Source organism: Calidris pugnax, unplaced genomic scaffold (genome assembly GCF_001431845.1).
Source record: "Calidris pugnax isolate Ruff unplaced genomic scaffold, ASM143184v1 scaffold102, whole genome shotgun sequence".
Taxonomy (NCBI): domain Eukaryota; kingdom Metazoa; phylum Chordata; class Aves; order Charadriiformes; family Scolopacidae; genus Calidris; species Calidris pugnax.
In genome coordinates, this window is record NW_015090846.1 from 4,333,335 (window position 1) to 4,356,271 (window position 22,937).

General features: G+C 40.8%; 2 protein-coding genes across 4 annotated transcripts in view; one reads left to right on the forward strand and one right to left on the reverse strand.

Annotated features, from left to right (window-relative positions):
* CAMSAP1 (calmodulin regulated spectrin associated protein 1) overlaps window positions 1–15,834 on the forward strand; it is a 38,177-nt gene extending 22,343 nt beyond the window's left edge. For both annotated transcript variants that reach the window (XM_014942925.1, XM_014942926.1), the window contains 13 exons: window positions 2,458–2,599; window positions 3,324–3,463; window positions 3,570–3,666; window positions 4,092–4,269; window positions 5,289–5,383; window positions 6,180–6,264; window positions 6,623–9,059; window positions 9,672–9,808; window positions 9,893–10,101; window positions 10,190–10,292; window positions 10,659–10,774; window positions 11,028–11,146; window positions 11,309–15,834. In XM_014942925.1, the coding sequence (XP_014798411.1) occupies window positions 2,458–2,599; window positions 3,324–3,463; window positions 3,570–3,666; window positions 4,092–4,269; window positions 5,289–5,383; window positions 6,180–6,264; window positions 6,623–9,059; window positions 9,672–9,808; window positions 9,893–10,101; window positions 10,190–10,292; window positions 10,659–10,774; window positions 11,028–11,146; window positions 11,309–11,611 (4,161 nt within the window). In that variant the 3' untranslated portion in view covers window positions 11,612–15,834. The remainder of the gene's footprint in view (window positions 1–2,457; window positions 2,600–3,323; window positions 3,464–3,569; window positions 3,667–4,091; window positions 4,270–5,288; window positions 5,384–6,179; window positions 6,265–6,622; window positions 9,060–9,671; window positions 9,809–9,892; window positions 10,102–10,189; window positions 10,293–10,658; window positions 10,775–11,027; window positions 11,147–11,308) is intronic.
* A 5,142-nt stretch (window positions 15,835–20,976) lies between these two features.
* The window catches only part of KCNT1 (potassium channel, sodium activated subfamily T, member 1), a 46,046-nt gene continuing 44,085 nt past the window's right edge, over window positions 20,977–22,937 (reverse strand). For both annotated transcript variants that reach the window (XM_014943079.1, XM_014943080.1), the window contains one exon: window positions 20,977–22,664. In XM_014943079.1, coding sequence (XP_014798565.1) covers window positions 22,544–22,664 — 121 coding nt within the window. In that variant the 3' untranslated portion in view covers window positions 20,977–22,543. The remainder of the gene's footprint in view (window positions 22,665–22,937) is intronic.

The following is a 22,937-nucleotide window of genomic DNA, read 5'->3' on the forward strand; positions in this document are numbered from 1 at the left end:
TATCTGAAATAAAGGAAACTGGAATGGGAACCTGCAGGCTAATAATATCTGTGAGTGAGCCCAGTCTTCCAGCCTCATTTAATGACCTGCGTTGACGTAGCGCCTCTCGCTCACGTTCTGCTGTGTTTAAAGGTCGCCTCTGTGTTTGAGGCATATATCTGATAGCCTTTCGAGGAAGTTGGGCAGGTTTATGTTTCATTTAAAGAGAGACAGCTGGGAGAGAGTAGAAGGAACTACAGGACTTTGCAGGATGTCGTTGAGCAAGCAGGTGGTAAAGGAAGGAGTAAACAGAGGTTATCTCGCTGCTAGTCCAGTACAGCTTAGATTATACTGGTTTACTGACAGATTTTGCAGTCTCCATAGTAGTTGTCACCCTGTATGCATTTCTTTTTTCTTTCATGATTTTTTTTTTCTATTAATACAGAGTTCTCTCTATTTCAGTAGCACCCATTTCTGCACTTTGACGCATACAAATGTCATTAATTTTATGTATGGGGGGAACAAACTACAAAACTGTGCTTAGAATGTTAGAAAGAATTCAGAGAATATTACAAAGAATACAGAATATTCAGTATAAAAGACTAGAATAGTTAAGAGAATAATACTGGAGCAAAAAATAAGGAATTAAATTAAGTCTGTAAAAACACCTCCTTGATGAGAAATGTGTGGTTTTTCACCAGTGCTAAAACAAACAAGGAATTCCTGCAGATTTGAGTTCTCAGGGTTGGCTGTAGTTGGCTTAAATTCCATTTAAGCCTATCAGGAAGGAAATATTTGTATCTACTTTCATACAGGAGGAATTAAAGCTTAAAAAGAAATTTCTGAAGTTTGTCTTTAATGTGCTTAGTTTGACTAAGTGGATAAATGATGAACCTTTTAAGCTAACCAGTTCACCTTAGTGTGCATACTTATTTTACCAGACTTAATGGCCCCATTTCCAGTGCATAATGGATGTTGCTAATGCATTTGATTTGTTTTCTTGTTTGAATAATCACCATCGTGTATCTCACTGTTTCTTTTTGTGTAAGCCTGATCTGATGCATGCCATATCGCACTGCATGCTGGAACCAGTGGAATATGCTCGTGTGGTACAGTATGATTCACATTCCATTACATATTTGTGGAGTGCTCCAGGCTGGGGAAAAAATAATTTTCACCTGGTAAAAGGACAGGAAGAATAGTATTAGTGTGTAGACGTAGCCTTTAGTTACTTGTCTTTGCCAGAGCAACTTAACATAGCATGTTTGACAGAAGGAATAAATGAAATGGGTTCTTATTACTCTATTGTAAGTCAACTTTGTTCCGTTGAACAGATTTTTTTTCTCAGCCTGTGCCATCCTAAATTGACACGTATGAGTGAGTGTGTGTGTGTGTTTGTATAGAAAGCTTTCCCAGGTTGTCTTGGAAAGTGTATGACACCGTTGGTAAAACCCAGCTTTCCTCTGCTGGTTGAAGATGATCTTTGTGTGTGTTTGGCCAGCGCAGCAGTCGAGGTAGTCGTTAGATGCTGAGCGGTAGCAATCCTCAAAAGTGTAAAAGGAATCTTTTTTTTTTTCCATCACTGACTGGTATTTCTGCTGGGCTCTGCACTCTATTGCTCTTTGGCTTGCCCGATGGCTTTGCTGCTCCAGCTTAGACACAGCTTCTAGCCCGGTGGCATGTGAGTGCTGTAGTAAATAGCCACACCAAAACTTCTCTTGCAAAGGCTGCAAGAAGCAATGCCAAGGTTTGTTCCTCAGTTGACTGGCTTCAGCTGCTCTTCAGCTCTGCTCCAAGTTACCTGAGGGCTCGGGGTGCTTTGATGTTGATCCATCGTGAAATCCTGGAGAGTTTTGCTGTTGATTTACAAGGCCTGCCTGCTCCTCTTGCTGACCGTGTTTGGAAAAGGCCGTGGTTTTTAATTTTGCACGCCATTAGTGTTGAGTACTGGCTTGTCAGACACACGATGTTCTGAATCTCCCTGAGAGAACTTTGCTGTCTGTGGACATGATGGCAAGTCTGTGGATGTAGGTAACGTATGAGAAATCACTAGCTCATCCGAATTAATTTTTTTTGCTGTGTTTTGTTTTGTTTTTCCCAAGCTTTAAGTGTTTTCATGTAGTTGTCTGTGTCTCTTTCTTTGGATCTGCTGCATTCATGCATCTGTGTGGAAGGATTTTGACTTAAATTGCTTGTAACAAGTTAAAATGTGTGAACGAAGCTAGAAATTCAGCAGCACGAATTGCTCCCACATCTGAGGGGAGTGATTATAAGGGAAGCACCTTAGTCTTCAGAATTGGCTTCCATTGAGAGAAAAGTTTAACCTTGTAAATTATTTTTGACTTAAAGCAGAATGCGATAAAGGATCCACCGTAAAGAGTTTTCAGTGCTTAACAAAAATTCCTTCTTTTTTCTTTTTCTTTTTTTTTTTTTTTTCCTTTTTGCTGGCATCATATGAACATTGTTTTCTGTCGGTAGGTGCGTTACCGAAGAGACCATCTTTCAAGCAGGCAATTACCTTACTTCCCTCTGCTTGAAGATTTGATGAAGGATGGTAGCGATGGTGCTGCTCTTCTAGCTGTGATACACTATTATTGTCCAGAGCAAATGAAACTAGATGGTATGTAATCAAGATTTTTGAAAAATATAATAAACATTTCTTTAGTCTTTGAAAGTTGAACGAGAAATACATTAGCAAATATAAATACAACACATCTCATAGGTAGTGCACTGTAGAAGTAGATAATTTGACATTTTACAGTCTAGTTTTGAAAATAATTTCTCCCAGTCTTCAGCAATTGTCACTCTTCAGCATTGCAAACATGAGTTCTCTTTCCCAGAAAGTGTTTTTCTTAATAATTCACTGTCCTTACTGCATTTAACTTCTACAAATCAACATTTTATATTGGTTTTTAAATTCTCAGATATGTTGTACCTTGCAGAGCTCCTGAATGTTTTCAGAAGGAACCAGCACTGTGAATCCTAGGAGTAACCTTTTATTACTTGCAAATCAAGATGTCTGTTTTTAATTGCTTTTGTATTTTGTTGTCACGTGTGTTCTTTGTAGCCTGCTTACCTTTTCTGTTGCTGTGACAGGCAGAATCCTATATGGATTCTAAAATGAATGCAAAATTGATTCTCTTTTATCTATGTTTTTCTCCCTTCTTTTCCCATCCCTCTGGTATTTGACAGGTAGAGAAATGTCACTGGTAGCCAATAAATATTAAATGATGGTGTATAAGCTGTCTGTGGAGTTCCTGTATGTAGCTTTTCTGTTCGTTGTGGATGGCAGGTTAATACATTGGAATAGTCTGGTAACTTGCTCATCTTTCTCACCTTTCTAGATATTTGTTTGAAGGAGGTAACATCAATTGCAGACAGCCTCTATAATATTCAACTTTTGAGAGAATTCTCAAATGAATATCTAAACAAATGCTTTTACCTCACATTGGAGGACATGTTATATGCTCCTTTGGTTTTAAAGGTAAGAAACGTAATGAAGGTTATACTTTTTAAGAAAATGTGGGTAAATCGTATGTGGTTTTTTATTGAGATGTGTGTTTTCTTTTTTTTTTTTTTTGACATTTTAGCCTAACGTCATGGTATTCATTGCGGAACTCTTCTGGTGGTTTGAGAATGTCAAACCAGACTTTGTACAACCAAGAGATATTCAGGAAATAAAAGATGGTAAGTTTTTAATTTGTGATAAATGTTAGCGTGTTATTTAAGAAATACTTACACTACAAAGAAACTGGTGCACAGTGGTTTTTCCTTGGAGTTTTGTTTCTACCCAAATTTTCTGCTTGCTGGCGATCTTTGAAAGCAGTAAAAATGTAAGGAAAGTTAGTCCTAGATCCACTTGTGTTCTATTTTTTTGAATGAGATAGGTAATTGTTTCCCTAAAACCACTAATTATTTACTTGTAACGTTCTTTCCATTAAAGCCATCATAATATACATATTTTTAAATAAAGACTAATACGTGAGGTTTCATCCCGGTGTTGTTTCATAAGCTTTTGATTCCTAATGTCCTGCAATCTGCAAGCTTACAGGTCTGTTTAGTTATTTTAATGGCTAGTATGAGTTGTGCTAATGGTATAAATGCCTGCCCAGTTAAAACAGTGTTGCAGCAGAAGAGCAGTCGCCCGCCTGTTCCTATTTCCAACGCAACGAAGCGCAGTTTCATGGCCAGCCCCGCTGCTACGGGTCCCACAGACTTGCAGCCCTCGGCACAGACCGGCCCCGAAGCCTGTAGCAGGTACTACCTGCACCCTGAGGAGCCCGACTACCTGTAAGTCTGTTCTCATATTGTTTAGTCTGATCTTCAGTTTATACTTCCATTTGGATAACCTAGGAATTTCTGCTGCTGACTGTTCTGATTTTGCTACAAGCTGGGTGAATGTGAGTTGAGCACAGTCAGTCTCAAATATTCTCCATTTCAAAGAAACGCTTTGCACTGTTAGGTTTGATCTTGGTTTGGCAAATGCCAACAAGCCCCACCAGTAAATGTCACTGTGGCGTGATAGAAATTACTCTAAATTTTATTTTGAAACAAAAATGAAACATGAAAAGCTGGGGAGGGACTCTTTGCCAGGAAGGGTAATGATAGGACAAGGGGAAACGGTTTTAAATTGGAAGAAAAAAGATTCAGATTAGATATCAGGAAGAAATTTTTTACTCTGAGGGTGGTGAGACACTGGCCCAGGTTGCCCAGGGAAGTTGTGGCTGCCCCATCCCTGGAGGGGTTCAAGGCCAGGCTGGATGGGGCCTTGAGCAACCTGCTCTAGTGGGAGGTGTCCCTGCCCAGGGCAGGGGGGTTGGAACTAGATGATCTTTAAGGTCCCTTCCAACCCAAACCATTCTATGATTCTATGAAAACTGTCCAAGTGGCTCGTTTTAATATCTATATTCTAGGAATAGTGATGTGAAGACAAACTTTAGTAGGATCTAAAGTACAAGAAGGTTAATGACAAGGTTTTTCAGCAGATGCAGGTTTAATGGCAGCCAAAAAGTTATTTCAGCCTTTACTTTGTCTCTAATGTACTATTTGCGTAAGCTACATTTTAAATCTGCTGTATTTAGAAACTCAAACAGTTTGGTTTCAGGTAGTACATTTGCTTTTGTATTGTGTACATGTGAAAATCTTTTGTTCTCTTTAAATAACTTCTTTAACATTAAAATTAATGAGATATTATTGTGTTTTAAAGAGGATGGTCACAACTATTCCCAGTGTAAATTCAAACCTATATAATTTCTCTCGTTATAGAAACAAAACTCTTGTAGTAATTCATTTTTGTTTTTCTGAATTAGTGTCAAAGGAGGAAGCCCTGCCTTCAGCCCTTCCCATCCACTGCTCCCTTTGAGACAAAAGCAACAAAAATCATTACAGGGAGAAGACAGCCCTGGTAAGTCAACCTTGAATTTGTGTTTCAATTGGGAATGACCCCCAGTGTCAGTACAGTATTGAATAAAAATATAAGTATGTATATGTGAATGATCTAAAACTGAATTAAACTGCCGTCAGCCAAGTGGTAAGCATGTTTAGTTTGAATAAATCATCTTTATTTGCATGAGAAGATTTTAAAGGCCTTTTAGAAAGTTACTGGATTTTTAAAATGTTTTTCTCTCACAAAGGAGCATGTTTCTCAGAATCTCAAGGGCAAGAAATTAAGGCTAATAATGTCAATTCTGTGAAAAGAAAGGAAAAAGCCACTTGTCAAATGCTCATAAGACTAGCAAAAGTCCTAGGAAGCAGGATTGTCATCCAGAATGACAAACTCACTCTAATACTTGACGTATTTTGCCTAAATATTTTTTTAATTACTGAAAACCTAGGTTTTATACTTACACAGAGATGCTCAGAATTTCTTTTCCTTTATCAGCTAAGATACCAACCCAACATTCCAACTGCTTAGGCTCTGACTACATGCAGTGAGGACTCTTTTCTTTTCTTTCCTTTTTTTTTTTTTCTTGTTTTAATGTGGGGAAAGCAAATTGAACAGTTTCACAGTTGGAAATCCGAAAGTCAGATTCTGTGTATGTGGTCACTTTCCATTGTCATTTTCTCAGGCTTTGTCTGTCTGTGGCAAATCTATTTTCTGCTGCCATCTCTTGGTGAAAGAGTTTATTATGTTTGCTATCAAGTAAAGTGAAAGTTTCAAGACCACTTCTAAACCATTAACAATTTAAGACATATTTCAGGTCATCGACATCGTTCTAATTCTCTGACCCGTGTTGATGGGCAGCCACGAGGGTCAGTTCTTGCGTGGCCAGAGCGGAAACCCAGGTAACAGATGCTTTTATTACAGTATTGTTTAATTAAAGGACATTGGGAAAACTTCATTGGGTTCATGTGGTACCACTTCTTTAGAACTGGTGCTTAATTTTGTTTCCTTTTAATGTACATTTTCAGAGATGACTTGATTTTAGGCTTGCAGTTGAAAATACTTTAAATGTGATTTTCGTAAGTACTGTTGAAAATTTAAGTATATGAAGTTACTATTTAGTGCTGCTGCTCACTTTTGATACAGAATACATTTTTCAAATGGAGCAAAAATTTTAGCTGTCTGTGTCACGGTCCTTAGTTCAACAGATTGTAATGTTTTGTGCTTAAGGTGTCAGCAGACTCTTCTTGTCTTTCCTAGGCCTCTGTCTCAGCCAACACCGTTTGCTCTTCATCATTCTGCCAGCAGTGACGTGGACCCTGGCTCTGGTGACAGCATCAGCCTGGCTAGATCCATCAGCAAAGACAGCCTTGCCTCAAATGTTGTTAATGTCACTCCGAAAAATCAGCCTCATCCTCCGTCGATGAAAACTAACGGGAAGAGCTTGCTCAACAACGTTGAAATCGAGGATGAAGACGAAGAGCTTATTGCAATAATCAGATCTGAAGAAAGGCCAAACCGCGGTGATGCTGAAGCGCAGAACGCGTCGGCCAGGGTGCCCAGCGTAGCTGCGATGGCGTGGTCTCCAAAAACAAACAGTGAGACTTCAGACAGCAAACCAGACAGTTTTTACTTGGAGCCTTTAATGCCTGCCGTCCTAAAACCAGCAAAGGAAAAACAGATCATCAATAAAGAGGATGAATGTGGGGAGGGGAAACAAAGGAGTTTTATAACGAAGAGATTAAATGAAGGACACTTGCCTTTGATCCGCAAGAAAACAAATAGCAGTCATGGTGAGCATGACCTCAATAGGACTTTTACTCCAATTTCTAGTTCTGATTTCACTCCAGTTGCAGATCCCAGTACTGCAGATTCCGTGGCACTGGCGGAAGCAAGTTTAGAAGCTTCCAGACCTTTGGCGAGTAGCAGTTTGGATCCTTCCGCGCAGGAGCTATCCACTGGAGGATTTTTTCTTCATGCTGCTAAATCTGAGGATGACATAGCAAGTAAAGTCAATGTGAGTTATGTGAAAAGTCTCAATTTGCATGTTCCAGATACCACGTGGACTATGGTGAGACAGGACTCTGAGTCGGATCTCTTAGACATAGAAGACGCTGAGCAGGATTTGGTAGTCATAGATGACCATCCTATAGTCACTAAATACATTGGAGAGGAAGAATCTGCAAAATTGCAAGAAGATATGAAGGTAAAAGAACATGAAGATAAGGATGATGCTAGCGGACGTTCCAGCCCGTGTTTGAGTACAATTTCTCAAGTCAGCAGTGTGTCAATGGCCAGTGGCAGTGTCCGAATGACCAACTTTGCAGAACGAAAGCTTCAGAGGCTTAATAGCTACGAAACAAAGTCCAGCACAAGCAGTTCTCAAAAGACCACACCAGATGGGTCAGAAAGCTGCCCAGCACCTCTGACCACATGGAAACAAAAACGAGAGCAAAGCCCCAACAGTCAAAATAAAGATAACGTTAATCTTTTAGCTTCTGAATTGGTGCAGCTTCATATGCAGTTGGAAGAGAAACGAAGAGCAATAGAGGCTCAGAAGAAGAAGATGGAAGCCTTGTCGGCAAGGCAGCGACTAAAATTGGGCAAGGCTGCTTTCTTGCATGTTGTTAAAAAGGGGAAATCTCCTGATGTTCCCCAACCACTTAAACCAGAACATTTTGCAAAAGAATATGCTCGGCACAACGGTGAAGAGTTGGATGAAGTTTCCTTGGGTTCCAAATGTGAGGAGTTTCTTGTGAAAGAGGAGGAGAGAGAAGAAATGCTAAATGATTCTCCAGAAGTAGCAAAAGTAAAAATGCAAGAAAGCTTAGCTTTTGCTGAGCCACATAAACCAAAAGACTCTGCTGCTATACATGATTTGGAAAAAAATAAAATTATTTCTGTGGCCCTCCTAGAAGACAATGTTACTGAAGTGGATATAAATGAATGTGATCTTTCTATTGAAAAGCTAAATGAAACAATTAGTACGCTTCAGCAGGCTATATTAAAGATTTCTCAGCAACAGGAGCTACTTATGAAATCTCCATCAGTGCCATCACCAGGAACCAGAAGTAACTCTCAGGACCAAAAGGTAAAACCATCAATTCATTTTGTTGAGCCCCTATCTCCAACTGGAATGAACAGTCTTCGTAAACCACCTCGATTTGGTCAAGGAAGGAGTCCTCGATCGGGAAGACCAGCTGATCTGAAAGTCCCTAAAGACAGACAGCAAAATTCAACACGTGTTAAAACCCCAACACCGAGCCTAGAAACCTTACCACACTTAAGACCGTTTCCGCCCAATAGCTTGTCAAAGACCCCAACAGAAATTGGCTTGGAAAATAGTCCTGATCATGGAAGTGTTTCTCAAGAAAAGTGTTTCTTTGATACCTATAGACTTCACGATGAGAGCAATCAACGGTCGCTTGTTCTCTCCACCTCCAAAGATGCAAATATTATTTCTGAAATGAGCAAAGAGGTGAATAACAGCTTCAAGGAACTGGGGTTGAATTCTTCTGATGGCTCAGGAAAAGAAAATGTCCCAGTGGATGAGCCACTGAGAAGCAAGGCTAATCTCATCGAAGTGGACTTGTCTGACTTGAAAGCTCCGGATGAAGGAGAACTTGAAAACCAGGATAGCTCCACGGATATAATTAGTGAAGGTGATCAGAAGTCTGGTGTGGGCTTTTTCTTCAAGGTAAATGTATTACCTTTTTATATTTGGTTATTGTTACACATTTGCTCGGTATTAGAACTCTTTTTTCTCCACTTCATCCTTCTGGTGGAAAGCAATACATTTGGGTTGCGATATTAGGATTTTAACAAACTGCATTGGAAGAGAGTTGCTCATGGAGAAAAAACTTTTTGACATGAAATCCTGGCCCTTGCTAACTTTACTGGGAACCAGGATTTGTATAGTATGATTAATATTGACTCAAACTCCAAATCCTTACCCTTATGCTGGGGTTATTTATGCTGCCCACCCTACCCCACACTGTAGTTGCATTGTACTTTGCAGTTCTAGAAGGTTTTGTGCTGGTTAGACATACTTAAAAGAGTAGGATGAGACCCTTTTTTCTCCTCACAGACTTCAGAGAACTATAAAACTGTCTCTTAAATTATTCTTGAGCAACAAAAAGTTCAATATAGTTCTAATTTGCACTCAGCAATTCTAAAAATTTAAAGACTTCCAAAAGTAATAGCTTATGTTTTCCTAAAATCTTCCTGGAATCCTCAGCAATCATGTGATGTCCAGCTTAACATACTGTCTTTTCTTCATTAAAACTCCCTCTCTCTCTGAATTTTGCAGGATGAGCAGAAAGCAGAAGACGAGCTGGCGAAAAAGCGCGCAGCGTTCCTTTTGAAACAGCAGCGCAAAGCTGAGGAGGCTCGGATTCGGAAACAGCAGTTGGAGGCTGAAGTTGAACAGAAAAGAGATGAAGCTCGGTAATAACGTGGAAAATAATGCTTCTTTTTGTCTTTAAGATGATGAAAAATATTATTGAATGTAACGTTGTGTCTCCTTTTCAGTCGCAAAGCTGAGGAGGACCGAATACGGAAAGAAGAAGAGAAGGCTCGAAGAGAACTTATCAAGCAAGAATATCTAAGGAAAAAACAGCAGCAAATTTTGGAGGAGCAAGGGCTTGGAAAGCCCAAATCAAAGCCCAAAAAACCCAGGCCAAAGTCGGTCCATCGCGAAGAATCTTACAGTGATTCAGGCACAAAGTGTTCTTCCACACGTAAGGATTCTGATTCGTAGACTCACTGAGAGAGCAAACAAATCTGCTTTAACAAAACGTGTTTCACCTTTTCTCTTTTATTTCGTAGCGGATAATTTGAGCAGTGCTCAGTCTGGCTCCAGTCTGTCTTTGGCCTCAGCAGCAACAACTGAACCCGAAAGCGTACACTCTGGTGGCACGCCGTCCCAGAGGTAGAGAGAAGCTTACTTTTAATTCCTTTATTTTTTTATTACTCTGTTATGAAATAGTGTTGACATTCAGTATTGTTTGCTTCAGCTCGCTGGCGTAGAGGTGCAATAGCAATTAGTGAATCCATCATCTGTTTTATGTGGCTACTGACTCCAATGTTCCGTACAAACTTGCAGTTTTGTTTTGTTTTCTCCTAAAGGAATAATAGAATTTGTTTTGATAATCTATCAGAGAAAATCTGATTGTTCTGGGGGAGGAAAAGGTCAATAGCCTGTTCCATTCAGGGCCAGTGACTGGTGAATTTAAAATTGGAGGGGAAAAAGCAAAGTCTTGGCATATATTGATTTAATATTTTTTTTCTCCAACAGAGTTGAATCGATGGAATCCTTACCAATACTGAGCAGAAATCCCAGCAGAAACACAGAGAGAGACTGGGAGAACGCTTCGACAGCATCTTCTATTGCTTCAGTGGCAGAATACACAGGTGACTCTTCTGGTTTAGTTTGGGCATTGGTTCTGAGGAACAGGTCATAAAAAGCTGTGGTGTATTTAATGTGACACGTTGTTATTTTTGAGAAGTTGTCAGGTGCATTTTGTTCTACTTAATATCTCTAAAAATAAGCTATTGTAGAAAAATAGTTGAGGTTGGGTTTTTTTTCACTTTGATGAATGAAAATCTTAATATTTATAAATGTAGGGCAAATAATTTTTACTCTTTTTTTTTTTTTTTTTCTTTGGTCCAAAATTATTTAAGGAACCCAGCAGCAAATCAAACAAACACATTATTCACAATGCTATCTCTCATTGCTGTCTCGCTGGAAAAGTGAACGAACCACATAAGATTTCAATATTAGAGGTAAAGATTATTCATGCACTCACAATAAAAAGTATCACCTAGTGTTTCAAAAAGCTGTAAATATTTATTTAGCTCTATGTGAAAGCTTAAAGCTTGGCATAAAATGAGGTTTTTCACCGTGAACCGTCTGTGGATACGTTTGTTTGTTTATTTTTAATGCAGGAACTAGAGAAATGTGATGCCAACCACTACATCATTTTGTTCCGCGATGCCGGCTGCCAGTTCAGAGCACTTTACTGCTACTATCCCGACACTGAAGAAATCTACAAGCTGACTGGAACGGGGCCAAAGAGCATCACCAAGAAAATGATTGACAAACTTTATAAGTACAGTTCGGACAGAAAACAGTTTAATGTGATTCCAGCCAAAACCATGTCGGTCAGCGTGGATGCGCTCACGATCCACAACCACTTGTGGCAAGCCAAGAGACCCGCCGTGCCAAAGAAGACTCAGACTCGTAAATGACACTGAGCTCTTGGGGAGAAGATTGCTGGGATTTGCATCGAAAGAAGACATGTTTACCGTTTTCCTCCAGTTTGGTATGAAAATGTGCAGAACCATAAACGTTTTTTAAGAAGCTTCTAAACAGAAACCGTGGATGCAAGTTATTAAGAATGAAGGAACGGTGCCAGTGTTTTTTTGTATGGATAATAAATCTGCTGTTACACCCAATGCTAACTACTGTGGCTTTCAACTGATGAGGGACTCTGCATGTAGCAAGATCTTTAACAAGTGGATTTCCTTTTACTTGAAGCTTTTCATCGGTACAAATTGGGAATAATTCAGTTCTGTTTCCTCTCCACTTCATTCCCTCCTTTTTCCTGTCATTCTTAAAAGTTGGCAAGCTCTGAACTTCAGTAGAAGGATTGAACAGATCTTGGGTGAAGTGTTTTGGGTTTGGTTTGGTTTTTTAAACAGTCTTTAGGGAAATCTTCCTTTCAGACTTTTTTGAGGAACTGTTTAGTACATCAAATTATTGTACTGTATCTACTGCCAACGTTAAGTCCAGCTCTCAGATTTCTGAAAAAAGCCCCAACTCGTGCTGCTCAGAACAGAGTTTACTTGCAGTATCTGTTTAGGATAAGCATTGCAAGGATTGCAAAAGCCAGTCTTTTTAAAAAAAAAAACAAACAGAATTGTTTGCAAATGTAAAGATTTCTGGAATACAATCATGAAGAGGCATACAGGTGCTACTAGCTGGAATGTGCCTGGCTGAAACTTAAGGCGAGCGGAATGGAGCACAGTTATTACTGATTTCAGTTTCAGGTAGTGTCCTAAAGATTTGTTTGCTTTAATAAAGATGGATTCTGGTAGGTATAGAACATTTCCACTCTGAGCACGCTACTCCTGTATGATGGTGCACTTAATGATCACAAATTTTAATGTTTTTATTACATCATGAAATGTAATTCTACTTTCTTTGTCCTGTCTTTATTCTGAATGAGCAGCATGCTCTACTATCAAGAGTGTGTTACGTTTTTTATTTTGGGTGATATATTAATATATATTGATTTGTTTTTCTCATTTGAAAGCAATTTTTAAACAGAGACATTTGCATTTGTTTCAAAAGCCCAAATAAGTCGAATGGCTTGGATTTCTTTTCATGTTGAAATATTAAATCTTGAGTTATGACCTTAAAAAGTCTTTGTGTTTCAGCAGATTAAATTTTTGTCTGTGGTAACAGGGTATACTTGCAGTTCAGTTCCTTTTTGGTTTGTTTTTTTTTTTAATTATTCCCATTTCTCATTTTTGGCCCCGGTTAGACTTCTGAGTAGGTATCTGTAGCTATTTTCTAATTTAATCTGCTAACGAGCGCCTGCTCCATCTGGTCTGACACTACTACCGGAGGGGTCGCGTGGGCTTATACCTTTTGGTTTGCACATGTTTACTTTTATTTGAAGTGTTACTTGAATACGTGTCTCTTAAGTGCAAAAGGCACACCACCACCCTGGAGATGAACTGAGCTCTAACAGGACAGTGGAATTATTAAACTTTAGAGAATAATGGAAGTTACGGAGAGTTACGTACAGAAGGGGAAAATAGGGTAGGGAATAAAGTACTAACTAGGTAGAGCCAAGTGAAGGTCTTCCGTTGCAGTCTCTCCATTTTTTCCCCTCCAGTACTCCGTGACTAGGCTGCTGCAACTTTGTAAATTATGTTAGATAGTTCGCTGCTTGTAAATAATTTAAAAGGCTTTATGGTTTCTAAAGTGCTAAGTATTAAACACCGTCATGAGTGTAACTTTTGTTACCATGCTTTTCATGCTTGTGCTTTATTTCTCACTGTTTGATATTATATACCATATTTATTTTATGAAACACTGAAGTTTAATAAAAATCATTAACTGATTTCCTTTTTATTTCATGTGTACTTTTGTTGTTGTTGTTGTGACACTTCATCCCCTCAAAGAACTAATATGCTTTAAAGATGTGCTATTCTGTGTTCAGTTGAGCTTTTAGAAAGCCTCACCTGTATGTGGCTGGAATAATTCCATGCCAAGAGCTTCGTTCTAACCCTGATTGCTTTCTGCAAGATTTTGAGCAATGGGCTTTCAGAAAATTGGAAAGTAATTTAACAGTCTCTTTAAGGATTTCCTTCATCCATCTTCAGACTCTTGAATCTGGCTGGTGGGTTTTCTTGGATCGGTGTGTTCAGTCAGTGACAGGATTTTGGAAGCACCAAGAGAATTTCCTTTGTTGGGCTCTTCAGTATTAGCTTGTTTGTGATTTGGAAAGACAAGCTGCCTCTGGAATTTAGGAATAAGCTGGTTGTTTAAGCTTCATAATGAATCCACGTTGGTTGCACAGAAGTGAAATTTGCATTCTCAAAGCTATAGACTTTTCCAATGCAGAAATAGTTCTCTGTGACTGGACAGTGAATTTTTCAAATAAGATAGTCCTTGTTTGTAGAGAAAAATAAACAAATCAGTGGTTTGTATTTTGCTGTGTTTCATTCAGGCTGAGATATCGCTGCCCATAGAAAGGAATGGACTAAAAGAAGGTGATGGCACCTTCAGTGTCCTCCTGGATCTCGTTGTTCTAGATCAGGTCCTCACTGTTCCTGCTGCAACGTGGGTTCCTTTACTGCTGGAAAAGTAGGAGGTGACATCCCTTGGGAGAGGAGAGGAGGCCAGGAGTTCTTCATCTGTAGGGAGCAGGTAGTCTGTCCCAAGTGAGGATCACAGAGGAAGTTAAGGAGTAAGCCATTTTCTAAGAGATTAAATTCTCTAAAAAACAGTAGTCTTGAGTTTTAGTTCAAAAGACCATTGATCTCAAATACCTTGGCAAGGAATATGGTGTATTAATTGAGTTTGGAAAAGTGGGAAGAGAAGCTTGTCTGTAAAGAACATAACAATTGAGTGTGGAGAGGAATGTAGGAAAACTCTAGACCTATGGAGGTAAATGCAGATGGTGTTTTGTAGAAGGGTCAGTGTCAGCTTCTCCTACTGACTCTAGAAGGGAAATAAACTCTAATGGCTGTCTAAAAACAAGGGGTTCCCCCCCGAATTTTCTGAAGAAGTGCCTAAACCTTTTGTGTCCTCCCACCAAGTTCACTCTGAGCTGGAGAATTAGTTTCCCATGAGAGTAGCCTGAAAGTAGATCTGTCTCTGACCTCTCTCGATTTCTTACTGGTTTCTTACACATAATAAATTCAAGAATGTACATCTTTAAAGTGCTCTTAAACGCAGTTTTTTTTCCCCTCAAACTTTCATGCCCCGGTCTGTTGTGTATTTACACGTGCTGTTTGCGTTTGTGGTTAATGTGTCTTTGTCTCATTTTCATCATCCTCTGCGGTAGAGTACGAGTCCAAGCAAGAGTAAGCTGAGTTTGGGAAATACTCACTGACTTTGAAAACCTTAATACAGTTGGACACGACGTGCTGGGCGGCTAGAACTGTTGAGTGTGCAGAAAAAATAATGTGAGTTTTCTCCACTGGAGAGTAAAGAGCTCTGAAAGTGGGGATCTCGGGGGGGTTTCACTGAGCCAAGGGCTTGGGGCTGTTTTGTAAGGTCAGAGTAACACGACTGCCTTCTCAGGACTTGAGTTTTCCATTCCTTTCCCCACAAGCCTTCAGAACTGATCGCTAGAGGCAATGTCAGAATGCTCAAAACCCTTCACTTTGTTGGTTTTTTGTTGTTTTGGTTTTTTTTGTATTCTAAATGCAGCAACAAACAAGATGTGTCATCTCTCTGAGCTGCTGGTCCTTGGAGCCTGGTGTACTCTGTGACAGCAGGAGCCCACCTGGGGGGTTTCTGCAGTCGTGCTTTAGTGTAGCCAGTCTTTCTGGCTGGGTATTAAGCTATTATCCATGCTCTGCCTGTCTAATTAAATAGCTTTCAGTTAATTAGGGTTTTAAATGTAATTCATGGCAGTTGAGCGCGGTGCAGGTGGCGGAGGATGGCAGTGGTGGGACGTGTCACAGGACACCCATCTGGAAAGGGACCTGCAAAGAAGATTTTTGAGAGATTGATTTTGTACCTGTTTTTCCTGCTACGTTCCCTACACAGAACGGGAAAAATTTGAGTCATTTTGTGGGGGAGACATTCTGTGTGCACTTCTGATCAGTGAAAACTTTGATACCAGATTCTTCAGGACAGTTTGAAATGGAGGTATTCACGTGGTCGACTTGAGTATATTTTTTAGATGTCTACAATACATCTTTCAACACATTAAAACTGAAAAAAAAAAGATATGGAATTCTTGTCCTCATTTACATTGATCAGCTGTTCTGTTGTTTAATTATATATATGAAGATATTAAAAATGGGAGAAAAAGTTTACTACTTCTTACCTCTTAACTTTTTTTTTTTTTTGGTGTTCCATGTATATTTATGATACACTTAAAATTGTGATGGGTGGCAAATCCCATCGTGGAAGAACCTGCACATCAGGAAATGTAAGTATATTTCCCACATAGCATTTAAAATTTTGCAATTAACTTGAGATCACCATTTGGACATGGAGTCTTATTATCACATAATAAACAAAAAATATCCACGTTCCTTTTTTTTTTTTTTTTTTAATTTATTTTGGATACATTATCAATATAAAATTATTATCTAAGCACAATATTTCCCTCGTGGTTGTGAGCTCTGTTTAGCGGGTGTGTTAGGGCTTGTTTTGGCTGCAGGGGTTTTGAAGATGTCAAGGTTCTGATGAGCATCGTTAATGCCTCATGGCATTTAAAGTCATTTCTGGTAACGTTGCTGTGTTTAGCACTGAGCATTAAAGATAGTTTAGATATATATATATAAAGATATATTCTGGGTACCATATTACAGCTCTGCTTCCGTACTAAGCGCATTGCCCAGGATAATATTGAAGAGGAAGATGTGACTGAGATTATGCTGTAAAACAAAAATAGCAAAAGGCCTCTTTCTTCTCTTTTACATTGACAGTTGGACTGTTAAAAGTCCAGAATCTGAAGCCATCCAAAGAAAACTGTAACTGAGGATCTTCATATGAAGGAAATGGAATGTCCCTTCTGGATGAAGGTGAAATCAAGTGAAAAGATCACTTCATTAAAATGCTGCTCTTTTTTTTAAACAATCCCAAATCTTACAATGGGCTGTTCTTGTCCCCCAGACTGAGAATTTCTCAATGTTTGGATGGAATGACAAAAATAAGCTCGTGTTTTGATAATTGAACTATATTAAGTACGGTCCGTATGGCAAAAAGGATTAATTCCAGAAACTGAAAGGCTCATGACGATGGAAATGTGAAATGAAAATTGAATTACTTTTAGTCTCTTCCCCTTTTCTTTGGCAGGGCTGTTCCTTGCTGTACGCTTTGCATTGCAGGATTATATTGTGCTCGTTATCCAAAGCACATCTAGACATTTAAGTGATAGATTTTATTGTTTTTTTCCTTAGGGATGTGCTTCCCAGAGCTGCTGAACACCTCTCTCCTGGCCGAGGATGGAGTGTGACATCCCAAAGCCCTGTGAGGGGCTTTGGGATGTCACACTCCATCCTCGGCCAGGAGGGAAAAATCACAGGATGGATTTATTTCCTTGCCCCTGCCTAAATAAATATAAATCTGCTTTCAAATTGCATCTTGGTATTGAAATAGTCACGGTTTCCTGATGCATCTGAACTGGTTCAGAAATAACATATATTTATTGTACTGGGGCGGGGGGGAAGCTCTGGGGGAAGCATCTTAAACGGCTGTGTGCAGCAGGGGTGGTTAAATATTCAATATACAGCGTTTGTTGAAATTCAAATGAGGCACTTGAAAGAAGGGTTCGAAGAGAACAGACCTCCCAGAATTACCGTGGTGTTACATGGAAATCTCACCAAAAGAAAAACATGCTTTTGAATCTATGTCTTTCAGGGAACAGCTACGAAAACTGAATGTATAGTAAAATTAGAAAAAGTAATTCGTGGTTTTGGTTTCCTTTTTGTTTCCCAACCAGATCAATACCATTTTTTTTACCTTCTAATGTACATTTTAGTGCTCCAGATTTTTCTCCTCTAGAAGAAGTTTTTAAGCTAATTTTTTCTCAACTCGGACAAAAATTTAAATGCATTTTGGTTCATTTTGCAGTGTTATTTCCTCCTCTTTTACTGCTTCTGTTGCCGTGGAAGATGAAGTGAGATGAAAAGCAGGTGTGACCAGGTGAAGAACCTCCTGCTGAGAAGTCCTCTTGGCGTGGTGACAAAGCAACTGAGAACCAGCATCTGGTGACAGTGACACAAACTAAGACAGACACAACCCTGGAAATCCTGATACAGAATGGGTGGGTTTGTTGGAAAATGAAGGTTTTTGGGGGAGATCTCCCAACCAGGGATCTGTGAGTGGAAACTGGAGCCAACCAAAGCCAAGCCCATTTAGACATGAAGGGTCTAAAGACAAATCTAACTTTTACAGTATTTTCTTAAAATGCCTAATAAAACCACTCTCCAGTTGCCCACTGTTTGCACTTGATCACAAAGTTATAAATCTATAAATCTATATGTGTGCAATGTGCTCTAGAAATGGGTTCTTTTCCTGGAAATCTTGGGCTGCAGATGTGAATCACAAAGGCAGTGAAAGATTCTGAAGAGCTTAGAGGCAGAAAAAACACGTGCTGAAATAAAAAAAAAAAAAGGTTCAGTTAAATAGCCACAAAATTTAATGCATTTGTTGAATCATAGAAAATAAGGATTAAATAAATTAATTAAATTACCTTTAAATACGATGTTGTTATTTTTAACACAACAACAAATCTAACACATGCTTTCTAAGTTCATGCACAGAAAGTTTTGAAAGCTGAGATTAAATTTAAAAGTTTTCACGTGCCCCAGCTTTGGCAGAGGTGAAATGTGGGTTCATAACTCTCAGGACTCTAAAGCTACGTTTTGCCACGGATTTTCAAATAGAAGGTTGCTCCCAGAAAAAAAGAAAATAAGGCATCAGTCTCTCCTGTTGCTGCATGCAGCGCTTTTATTGTCATTTTTCTTTACAGAGCTGTGAAGCATCTTCACAGGAATTGTACAAAACCGTCTGCAGCGTGTCACAAAATCAGCTCTTGGGGAGGAAAAGGGGAGTTTTAGCTGCTCTTGCTGATAAAAAAATCCATGCAGGAGCCGAGCCTGAGAGACGACAGGTCTCTCACGCGGGGGAAATAAAAATATAGATTGAAGTAAAAAGGGGTATAACAGGAAATAAATATACTTTAGCATTGGTCTGAACATTTGATTCGACTTTAATGCACGATACAGGGGTTTTAGTCCATATTTAGTGGGTGAAACCCTTCGTGGACACGGAACATGCGATGGAGCCGTTTGCTGGTAAACCCAAAAATATTGGAGCCGTCCTCGTTTCTGTATTTCCCCCCAGGGCCTGTCATGTCCCTGCACTGGAACACAACCCTGTCCTTCAGAAAAAATCACTTTTTTTTTTTTCTCCTAAGTTTATTGGAAGCAACAGCAATTGTTTCCCTCTCCCCGTGGAAGAGCAGGAGAGGGGCTGGTCCACCCCAGCAGAAACAACTCTCCTCGGTGCATCAACATTTCCAGGACCTTTACAAAAATAAAATGCTTTTGTTTTTTTACATTAGTATCGTAACTGAGTCTAAAGAATTAGAAAAATTAAATGTTTGTTCTTAGACTTGCATTGACCACAGGTTAAGTATCTACAGTATTTATTTCAACATCCCATTAGAATGTCTGCTATAAATTTACACCATAGAAAGAATGTCTGCAAAACGCGGATGGTTTATACACAGAGCTTTCTTTTTTTTAAATACATATATTTATACATTAAACAAACAGAAGCATTGTCAAAATACAGTAATAGTGAGGCTTCGTATTTTAATAGTATCATAAACCACGTAGAGTCTATACTTCTTTTGGTACGTGGGTTTCCTCTTATGGTAATTATCTCCTTGAATTAAGAATTCGGAGTGCCTGGAGAGGAGGTCCCATGGTGTGGGTGCAGCCAGGGATGGGGGCACAGGACCCTCGGGGCTGTGACATTTGGCACATGGAAATAAGGGGTTGAGAAACAGGGGGTGGCTGGAGCTGCTCGTCCCTGCCCCAGCAGCCAGTCAAATGCAAAAAAATACATTAAAAACTGTGATGTTCTGAGCAGTTAAACACACGCAGATATAATCCCATCACCCACGCTGCTTGGGCTCTGGATGCTTTTTAATTTTTCTTTCTTCAACCTGCATTACTGCATCGTTCCACTGCCCCTCGACAGCTGAGTGGGGATTAGAGAAATCACCTGTCTGAAATCTAGGCAATTAAATCTATTAACACTTGATGAGGCATTCCTGGAGTTATCCCAGCACCTTGAGGCTCTGAAGTGGCCCAGAGCCAACATGTGCTTTTGCACTGAGACTGCTCTCACTTTTCAGCCTACAAGAACGTCATCCTTTTATTCTTTTAAATGATATTTTTTGGCATGCTAAGTTACAACTGGAAATAAATAAAGCATCTATCGGCCTTAACCAAAGAGATAAAAAAATTAATAATTAAAAAAAAAAACCAACCAAACAAAGCATCAGAGACATTTCTGTCTGTGCTGGCATCTAACTCAGCACAGCAGGAGGGTCAGGCTCATCGCCTTCACCTGAGGAGCCCGTGATGTCCCCTCAGCTGGTGGTGCCTGGGGCAGGTCACCCAGGGCCCCATGGCCAGCACATCAGGCCAAAAAAAAAAAAAAAAAAAAAAAAAATAGCAGGCTATGTGGGTATGGGAGAAGACGTAACATGAAATTTGTTATCCCTATCAGTCTGATTGTTGCACCTGAGGTATGACATGCATTTCAGACAGCAGAATGGGTTAAATACTGGTCAATGACAAAGATCAGGACTTTTCTGCTTGCTGAATCAAAGAATTATAAAATTTACTTGACAACGCATTCACATGACTGATGAATGGGTTGGGATAGGGAAGTCTATTCACTCATCCCACTGAAAACAAAGGGACAAACAAAATCAGAAAGTTCTTCAGTCATTCTCAACAAAAGGAAACATTATGAAGAAGCCACAGAAATTACAAACACTGAAGGAAGTCAGACATTTCATGCAGATGGCTTCACTGACAGCGCAGTTAATCCCTAAAAACCACCAAACTCCTCAATCACAGCAGGCTCTTGGCCTCTTTCTGCAAAAAGCACTTGTTAGAGCACCCCGAGACACCACGGCACTCAGACCATAAGCTTCTCCAAGAACACTTTTGTACCTTCTACCCCACAGTCAGAGTCACAGCGCTCCAGAGATAACACAACGTGAACGAACATCGATGCAGCAGCTTTCAGGTGTGTTTTCAAGCAGAAAAATGTTTGAGTGTCAGCAAAGTATTTTAGAATTACACCACAAGAAAAAAAAAAAAAAAAAAAAAAAAAAGATTAAAAAAAAAAATAAACAAATCAATCCCAAACCTTATCCAGGCACGGAAGGTCTTTCTCAACCCCTTCTTGAGGTGATGCCGCTCTCGCTGTGGGTCCTACCCCCACCCCAGGCATCCTTGGGTCTCACACATGGTTCTCCCCCATCACTGCTTTTCCCCCAGAACGGGCAATAGGTCCCTGCAGGGACAGCTCGCCAACTGTTTAAAACTGCAATTTTAAACAGGTGTGGTGGTTTGTTTTTTTTTTTTTGTAAACAACTTTTATTGGGGGATGCCATGGGGAAAGCAAGGTGACTTTTAATGGCAATAAACTGTTGAGCAGCAGCAAGTCTGGGGTGGCAGATGGGGCTTCACGGCACCGTTGTGCTTTACAGGCTTCTTGTTTAAAAAAAAAAAAAATCACATTGGAGTTTTAATATATGAATGTAAAAGTATATAAAGAAGTTAACAACTCGGTTAGTCACTTGGCAGTCAAATAAAACTTTTACACATCACCCTTGTAAAGTGTGCAAAAAATCTGGTGTTTCTGCTATGGAAAGGTCTTTGGGGGGTGGCCGATGCTGATGGGGGTCGGGGGGGGGTGTTGGCTGGTGCAGACGATGCTGCAGCACATGGATTAATTGCACATTCAGGCACCTCTGCTGGAGTTCGGGAGCCCGGTCGTGCTGGGTTATAAAGTTGAGTGATGATGGATGGAGCTGCTCGGGGGGGTGGTGGGCAGGGGAGAACGGGCAGAACCTGGCCAACCTGCCCCATCCCATCCTCAGTACAGGGACCCTCCAGCCCATCATGGAGGATGAGCTCGGTGGGGGACACAAAACTGGGGGCACCATGCCCTGGATGGAGCTGGGCACGTGGGATGGCACGGCTTTTGGTCACCTGGGCTTGGTGGGGTTTGGTTTGTGAGATGCCAAGAGGCACTGGGAGGTGGCACAGCCCCTGCCATGGTACCTGAGGGGGCTGCACTGCCCCGTGGCCACCCCGTCCCATCCAGCCCCTCACAGCTTCTGGCGCTTTCATGTCGATGCCCATAACAGAAAACCAACAGAGGATGAAGAACGTGAGTTGGGTGAAAGAGCAGAAGTTTGGGTACCCCAGGGGATACCCGGGCAGGAGGAAGAAGAGGAGGAGGAGGGTTTTGGTGCAGTTTTGCTCTTGTATTGACAAGCCCCATCAAATGCAACCAACCTGCATCATCTGGGGGCACTTATTAAACACAGTCCTCCTGCTCACACAGGGTCAATTGTCTTCTGGCCTCGGCCACGTCCCACCAGCACCAGCGAAGAATTTCTCACTAGTTGCGGTATTTGTATAAAAAGTTAAAAGCCACGGGGCGTACGACCGTCGCTCTGTCCGGCTGTCCCCTCCCTCCAGGGGGTCCAGCCATCCCTTCCGTGGCCCAAAGCCAGGCTGGGCATCGCCTTCCCCCCAAGGGCAACGGGCACCCATGGGTGGGGGCAGCCTTCCCCTCCAGCTGGCCGTCCTCTTCTTCACCGCCTCTCCCCGGAGCCCACCGGCCCCGGTGGGGATGTGGGGCACGGGGGGTAGGGGGGTGCCCACTCACAGCTGGGTCTCGTCGCGTGTTTCGGGGTTGCAGGGGCCCAGCTTGTTGCTGCAGCTGCTCTTGCGGCTGTGGCCATCGTTGGCCACGTGGGCCAGTGGGTCGGAGCGGATCAGGTACCTGTGGGGCAAAGCCTGGTTACACCACTGGGACCACATCCCCCCAGTTGGCAAGAAGGAGCTGGGAAAACCCTAAATGGGGAGTCTGGCTCATCCTCGAGGCCGGGACATGAGGGGCTGGGAGCTGCTGCTAAAATAATGATGATTATTTCTCCTGGTGCTGGGCAGCAGCAAAAGCCAAGGGAAGAACCTCCGTGGTGCTGGTGGGGGCAGTTTGGGCACCGCTGAGGAACACGGGGAGGGGGAGCAGCCTGGGAAGGAGGCAAAAAAATGC